This window comes from Grammomys surdaster, unplaced genomic scaffold (assembly GCF_004785775.1).
Source record: "Grammomys surdaster isolate TR1022 unplaced genomic scaffold, NIH_TR_1.0 211, whole genome shotgun sequence".
NCBI lineage: Eukaryota > Metazoa > Chordata > Mammalia > Rodentia > Muridae > Grammomys > Grammomys surdaster.
The window spans coordinates 6,998,321-7,006,537 of record NW_021604656.1 but is presented as its reverse complement, the minus strand read 5'-3'; the positions used below and the strand labels follow the sequence as shown (position 1 = coordinate 7,006,537).

At 50.2% G+C, this 8,217-nt stretch overlaps 1 protein-coding gene across 1 annotated transcript in view; it reads left to right on the top strand.

Moving 5' to 3' along the window:
- The window catches only part of Klhl3 (kelch like family member 3), a 114,526-nt gene that overhangs the window by 64,336 nt on the left and 41,973 nt on the right, over positions 1-8,217 (top strand). The window contains exon 6 of the mRNA XM_028772063.1: positions 3,165-3,274. Coding sequence (XP_028627896.1) covers positions 3,165-3,274 — 110 coding nt within the window. The remainder of the gene's footprint in view (positions 1-3,164; positions 3,275-8,217) is intronic.

Sequence of the window (8,217 nt, the reverse complement as noted above, 5' to 3'; positions counted from 1 at the left end):
AGAGAGAGAGAGAGAGAGAGAGAGAGAGAGAGAGAGAGAGAGAGAGACAGAGCGCGTGTATGTGTTCCACTTGCATGCAGTCTTCACAGAGGCCAGAAGAGGGCATCCGTTCTCTTGGAACTGGAGTGACAGATGGTCCTGCTTTGCTATGTGGATGTGCTGAGAGCTGAACCTGGGTCCTTTGCAAGAGCAGCATTCTTATCCACTGAGTCATTGCAGCACACACATTAATCCCATTGCTTCTTACATGTTGCTAACAGAAAGGAAACCCTGGGACGGATGCTGAGGCTCATGTCTCCTCGGACCGAATAGAGACACTCTGCTCCCCGCCTGTAACCTCTTCTGCTTCCCGGCCCTTCTCCTTCCTGCTGTCTCTTCCCTCTCTTCTTTCTTCTTCCCTTCCCATCCCTTCCCTCTCCATTCCAAACTCATGTTTACTCCTTTCCTCCCCATTATTTAAGCCCTCAAGGGGCACAGCTTCATGTGGGCTCTGCAGCTCTTGGAAGAAAGTCGCTTCCAATTTTCGCACAAGATGTGGCGCTGTCCTCGTGGGTATGGATCCCTTTCCCCTGGATTTCTCTAGCCTCCTTGGTTTGCTACCAGAAGTTGGTGTTTCATTCTTTGCTTTGTCTGCAGAAGTCTGCCTCTTGCTCATCAAGACAACCCAGCTTCATCTGGGGCATACACATCTTCAGTTCTAAGAGGGGATCACCAGTCTCCTGAGACTCTCTTCTAGCCATTATATGTACAAGTGTTTGTCTTTTCAAAGTCCAAGTCCCAGCCCCCTCAGGCTCAGAGGTGGGGTGACAAGCTCTTCTCCTCCAGGATCACCTCTTCTCTCTCACTCTCTACACACACACCTCCCCCTCCCCCCACCGCCCCTGGGTCCCTGGATACCAGTGTTGGATGAGAACCTGGGCTCTCGCTCCTCTTCGAGCCCCCCACCTCAGTAGACACCACACTGTGGGTGACCTTCGAGGGGGGAGTTTCAGTGGGATGCTCCTTCAGGGATAAGGAGCAGTCCACTGTCACAGGAAGGGACCTAGGCTGAAATCATACACCGATTCACAGGGCAGGGGTGGGCAGGAGGCAGGAGGCTGTCTTCTGCCTTCGTTACCTCTGGGTTTTTAGGGTTGTTTGCCAATCTGTGAGGAACACACAGCGTGGCACTTCCCAGGTGCTTTGCCCCATTTTCCATGACGAGTCATGTTTTTCCTCACAGCACAGATGTCTGCGTCTTTACCTCCCGTTTTCTCCACATTTTTCTGTTTCCTGTTTGCCATGTTTGGGCCAACCAAAGCTAGACATAGGCAGGCCAGAGGCTGGCAGTGCTGGTCTGCAAGACTCTCCTGGGACCTAGAAGCCAAAGGCTCAGAGAGACAAAGGCTGAAAGGCCAACTCCTCATTCTTCATGACAGTCAAGAGTCCGACTTGCAGGTTTGCCCCATTTGGGGGAGGTGATCTCAAATACGGTCACGTCATCAGGCTAACTAGGATTGCCTTTTATGGGGGGAGGAGGGAAGGAAAATGTTTATAACTCCGTTATCCAAGAATAAAATATTAACACGTGGGTAATCCAGACGAAGGTAGGAGTTCATACAGGAATTCACTGCGTCAGAAAACTTTCAATCTAAAATTAAAAATAAGTTCTGTAAGCAATGGTTTAGAAGGGCTGTTGTGCCGAACTCTTAAGAGTGTTGTTAAGAACGCACTCTTCCCACAGAGGACCTGGGGTGAGCTGTCGGCACCAACACGGCAGCTTACAACTGCCTGCAAATCCAGGTCCAGGGATCTGCTGCCCTCTTCTGACCTATATGACCTTCTGCACGCATGTGGTGCACATACATACAGTCAGGCACACACACACTCATATACACACACACACACTCACATACACACTCACATACACACACACTTACATATACACACCACACACACACACAATTTCTAAAAGTAGTGATTTAAGTAAGTTTTTTTTTCCAATTTTTTGAGAAGGTAATGAATGTAGGAATGATTTAATATGTTCTAATTTTCTTTGGCATCGTGTAGTTTTACTAGACCTGGTATTTCAGTAGCCTCCTAGGGCTGGAGGATTCTGTCATTTGAGAGATCAGCCAGTCAGGGCAAGGCGTCTCCAGTGGGAATAGAGGAGTGCATTCCATTAGAGTTGTCAGAGAGGCTACCAGACAAGCGGGCAGCGGGACGAGGGGTCGGTGAAAGAGGTGAAGTGGGGGAAGATCTAGGGACAAGCAGGAGGGTCTTGTGAGCAACTGGGGCTGCCTACTCTGAGAAAAGCCATCTGGATGAATTTACATGGAAAAAGCTGGCAAAACACTTTCAGGTCCACCCTCATCCTGAAACCCACAAATGATGACACTGGCCCGAGGCTACAAGTCATGAACGGTGAAGCCAGGCTACACCCAGGCCCTTCTTCCATAGTGGGTGGCAGCTCAGTGAACACTACACTCTGGCCCAGGAAGACATCAGGGCTGTAACTGTCTCTTGGGTTTCCCTCCTGTGGGCCTCAGGCCTGTGACTTCTGTCTTCCTTTAGCTGTCCCCAGGTTTTCCTCCTCCCTAGGCTGGCCACTGGGGTCAGTGCCCTGGGTTCATGCAGTCAACCTGTTGTCACCTGGATGGATGGACACTAAGCTGGACTTCCCTGTCAAACAGGGACTCACTAATAGGCTTGGTTTGGGGCAGAAAGAGTGATGCCACCTTCTGACTTCCTAATGTTGAATTCCCGCAAGAACTCCAGGGACTTTCTGTCACACAGCTATTCTGAACCAGTTCTGTGTGGCTGAGCTGCAGGGAGCACCATGCTTGTGCCTGGGCAGCAAATGGGCTCAGTTATGTAAGCAGGTCCTGGTGAGGGTTTACTGCAGTGCCCAGATCGGTATCACAGAGCGCGGACCAAATATAAACCCAGATCTCTCCACTTTCGTCTCCGTCATCGTTCGGGACAAGATAACACAGGGCGACACATGCCTTCACTTGGAGATTAAAGTCTATCTTCCCCACAGCCAGGATGCCTGTCTTTCTCTCCTTTGCCCTCCAGTTCCTTCTCGGACCTCTAGCTTTCTCCTCAGCCTCTGCCCCTGAAGGTTGCCCGTGGTCACTTGTGGAGACCTAACCTTGTTGTCTTAACTTCTTGTCTTGGAGCAGAGCAGCACTTCCCAGAGGTGATGCTGGGGGAAGAGTTTCTGAGCTTAAGTCTGGACCAGGTGTGCAGCTTAATATCCAGTGACAAGCTGACTGTCTCCTCAGAAGAGAAGGTACTGTGTAGCCCCCTGGGAAAACACGAACCTTACTTAAACAAGCAAGCAAACAAACAAAAAGCCCTTTAAACTGAAAACTGAATAACGGGGAGGCCCGTTATACTCTGAATTCTTTAAAGAGCCGACAGCGATGGCAAAGCTGCTTCTAATGGCTGAGCACTCAGACTGCCACGCCCTACGTGAGGTCCTTGTGGAGCCTTCAGCCCTGGGTGCAGGTCTTGACGCCGCTTTCCCTGTGTCACAGAAGAGAAGCCAGTGCCAGATTCTCCCTGGGACAGGGAGGATTTCTTTGCTCCTGGATCTGGAGTCTAGGGCAGTAAAAATTACATGAGCCGTAGGTATTGTCCAGCAGGGGCCACTCATCACCTCTAGTTTATGCAAATTAGTTGTGTGATCTTGGGTAGGGGACTTTTGACCTTCCCAGAAGGATGGTGGCTTCCACCTTGCCCATGGGGAGGCCGAGGGGTGGCATGGAAGGAGTCCTGTATAAAATGTCTGGTAGAGTTCCTGTGTAATGTCAGCAGCAGCCAAGATTATTGTCACCCTCCCTGTACGTGGAGTTAGCTGTTCCTCCCTGCATCCAGAACACTCACCACATCTTCCTGTCTGTCACCATCTGAGATGGCTCTACTTCCCACAATGCCCTGCTGAGCTGCTCAGTGCTGGGAAACACACCTTGGGTATTTTCTTCATCCCTAGAGAGTCTCAGGTTTGTTTTTTTTTCCCCTCCCCAAATCCCTTCTGTCCACTCAGTATGGAAGTGTCAGGTCCTTTCCTGAGGAAACATTCAAGGAAAAATCTGCACGAAGGACTTTATGTGCAGATGGCTCATGTGTCCAGAGGACAGAGTGAGACAAGTCACTGTTTTCCTGGGAAAGTTTGCTTGGGAAGAAAAGCAGTCGTGTTTAGAACTGTGGGTCCTGGGCTCCCAGGCCATCCATCAGGTGACTGACTGCACAGCAAGGCAGACTCTGTGCTGGGCTCATGGAGGCCTCTGCTGCCGTTAGTACCATAGAAGCACACCTTCTAGACAGAGTGGTGGGTCCAGCCAGGCCGCGGGCTCCTTCCTGCTGTATCCCCAGAAGCGGGGTGAACCCCTGTGCTTCTGGCTAGGCCTGTTTACTATCCTGTCTGGACTTTTGCCGCCAGATTGACACAACTGGAAAATATGAACTGTGGTGGATGGTGTTATATCAATCTGGTGCAAGCTAGAGTTATCCGAAAGGAGGGAACCTCAGCTAAGGAAAGGTCTCCATAGAGCTGCCTGTAGGGCATTTCTCATTTATAAAACTTTTTATTAATTCTTTGTGAATTTCATTCACATCATGCATGTCAGTCCCACTCATCTCTCTGCCCCTTCATCTCTGCCCTTACAACCTCCCCCACAAAAGAAAACCAACCCAAAACAAACCCATCTCATCATGGAAGCTGTAGTGCGTCACAGCGTGTCCCACAGTAGGCCCTTTTGCCCACACATCTTTGCTTGCAAATGTTCATTGCGATGAGTCATTGCTCTGGTTTGAGGCCTCTGGGTTCTGCTACTCTCAATATCGGATCCTCAGCAGGACTCCTCTCAGATCCTGTGCTGTGCGTGTGTGTGTGTGTGTGTGTGTGTGTGTGTGTGTGTGTGTGTGTGTAGATCCTGCAGTTTGGATCTGTAGGACCCGTCCCTTCACATGCTCCAGCAGTTTACAGACGGGGATGAGTGTCGGGGTGGGCCAGCTCGAAGTGTAGTTCATCTTCTTCATTAGTGATTGATGAGATTGTGGGCAGTGTCATCCCAGGGCTGGTCGTCCTGGGTTCTATAAGAAAGCAGGCTGAGCAAGCCAGTAAGCAGCACCCCTCCATGGCCTCTGTGTCAGCTCCTGCCTCCAGGTTCCTGCCCTGCTTGAGTTTCTGCCTTTACTTCCCCAGTGGACTATGACCCAGGATGTGTTAGCCATTATTTCCTTAAACTTTTTCCTTTCCAGATTTCTTTTGGGGCACATCTTTCTGGAACCCATGCTTATGTACCCTTCTCAGAAAGCACTGTGAGTCTGTGTCTTCTTTGGCAGGATGCGGGGTCAGGGGTGCGGGGGCATTCTTGGTTCCTGAACACCACAGGGATTGACATTCAGGCAATCCTGGCCCCAGTCTCTGCTTGTCCTCTCTGTGACCCTGAGAATTCACCCTAAATATAAAATAAGAATCCCAAGAGCACCTCCCTCTGAGAGTTGGCGTGAGGAATAGAAGGGACAGAGAAAAACCTAGCACTCAGTAGCTCTCATCTCAAAGGGAAGAAGGTCAGTTTATTCTGGAGCCAGACATGAGCCGCCATGTCCCAGGAACACAGATCCAGGTCACCCAGTGCTGCTGTGTTCTAACAGGGATACCCCCCCCCCACACACACACGGCGTGGGGGTGGGGGGAAAGAACAAGAAAGTCATAAGTCAGCACACTTTTCAAACGCACGGGTGAAAATGTCAGCCAGGTAGGCTGCAGCAAAGCAGGACAATGTTTGCTGGAGGCCTCAGATGCTGGCTGGCATTGCTCACCTTTGGGATGGTAGAGAGTAAAGGTCTGTTTCTATATTCCAGAAGAATTTACCCAAGAGTTGTAGGTTAGATTACACACGGAGGTGGGCTCAAAGGGTCTGGTATTTTAAAGATCTGTTTATTTACTGTGCATGGGTGTTTTGCCGTGTGTCTATGCACCATGCATAGTCAATGCTTATGTAGGCCAGCAGAAGGCAGCAGGACCACAGGAACCACAGATATGGTGGTGAGCCACTCCATGGGTGCTACAAATGGAACCAGGATCCTCAGGAGGAGCAACCAGTGCTTTTAGCTGCCGAGTGATCTCTCCAGCTCCTGTGAGTGGCGTTTGAGAAGTCAAGAGAGCCCAGGATAATTTGGCTCTGCATCTGCAACATTTCAGTCTTCCCCTTTGCTTCTGTCCCAGTCAGTGAGATTGGTGACGTTCGGAGGCTCTGTTCAGGGTGGTGGCCTTTGAGTCAGTTCAGCTAATGCCACTGTAACCACAGTCCTAGTTTCTGAGGTACCATTGCTAAAGATACTGCAGCCAGTCTCCACAAGGTGGCAATAATGTGAGTGGATAGTCTTATGGGCCGGGCTGAGGTGGCTGAGTGGTTAAGGCTGCTCTTAAGTAACCTAAATCTCTCCCAAGGCAAGGAAAATGTGAACCCATGTAGGCCGGCTCTCTCGACTTCATGCACTCAGGGAATGCATGCTCTTTTAAAGTAGGGCTGAGTGTGCACCCATATGTTAACACTGACGGAATTCTGTATGCGTCATTCCTTGAAAGCGTGAGAACCTTCAGAATTAGGGGGACACCTTTCCTAAAGCGACTCATGATGGTTGATGCTGACTGTCTACTTGGGTAGAGTAAGAAACGCCTAAGGTGTTAGTGAGCTCCACTCAAGTGCTTGCCTGTGAGGGCTTTTCCTGGGAGGGTGAACTGAGAGGGGAGGACCCACCCTGACTGTAGGTGGCATTGTTCACGTGGGCTGGGCCCCAGGCTGAATAAAAAGAGGGGTGGAAGAATCTTATCTGAGTGCCTGCAATCATCATTCTCTGCTTCCTGGTCCATTGAGCTGTGAGCCAGCAGCCTTCCCCACCACGGGGAGCTGTACCCTCAAACTGTGCGCTGGAATGAGTCTTTGCCCCTCAAGTAGTTTCTTGTCAGATATTTTGTTGCACAAATGAAGAAAGTGGTTAAGAGAGTTTGTTGGTGCTGCAGTAGAGCTCGGCTGAGCAGGAGGTGCTCAGGTCTCAGAACTGTCAGCATGGGGATGTGCAAGAGTTTACAGCTTCAGGGAGCATACCCTAGAGTGCTGTGTGCTCACCCAGCCCGCCCCTCTCTTTGGGTTTGGAAAACCAGAGCGATGACAAAAAGGTAGACAATAAAACCTGTGTGCGTGAAATGTCAGGGGGCCAAAGTGCTGGGACAGGAACCAGGCTGTAAGATGCTCTTGGTTCATTCTGACAAAGACTCTGGCTGCTTTTTGCCTGTGTCCTGAGCACGAGTGAGATTAAGTTCACAAGGAATGGACTAAGCTGTGGGGAGGAGGCAACGCCAGGACAGCAAAACATTCAGGCTGTGGCATAGCTACTGCTCACTGCTTTTAGTCAGGTTTACAATGTGTGTATGTGTGTGTATTTGTGTGTGTATGTGTGTGTGTGTAGAGTGTGTGTGCATGTGGGTGGGGGGAGCAAAAGTATGTGTAAAAATGTGTAGCTTGGCAAGGTAAGGAATATGGGCGCAACTACACATGTAGACGGCACAGACAAAGCGACTGTGGGCCTTGCAGCTCTAAGCGTTGAAAAGAACAGTGTAACTCAGGCCATGCCTCCCACACCTTGTCATTGGGAGAGGAGGAAATCGCCTTAAGAGAAACACTGTATCCACTAGAAGCTCTAGGGTATAAAAATGAAAATGTGTTTAAAAAAGAATTGTCAGAGAATGCCTGAACCAAGACAACCCCGATCGATCAAGTAGGGCTACCTGAAGAGGCATTTCCTGGGTCCAGCAACAAAGTCACATGGATGATAACTATTGTCCAAGGGCCTGTTGTCCAGGGCCAGGTGACATCATGAGCAGGCAGCAGAATTCACCATCATTCACAGGGTACTGATCTTAGAGGCTGATCTAAGATGTCAAAGCAAGGAATGTTCCAGAAAGCTACCAAGTCTAGCCTACCTGTAGCAGGATCAGATCCCCAGCATGGAGCTCTGAGCAGACTGTGTATGAAGCTGAGAAGGTCAAGCCCAAGTTGCGATGGGATCCCAGGATGGGAGATCCCAGAAAAGTACAGCCTTCACTGAAGGAAGTTGCGGATACCCATTGAGCTGACCCTGGAGAGAGGCCATGATTGTAGCAGGCAACAGTGTTGCAAGGTAGGGCTATTCATGTCTGAGCCCGGACACCAGAGGAAACTGAAG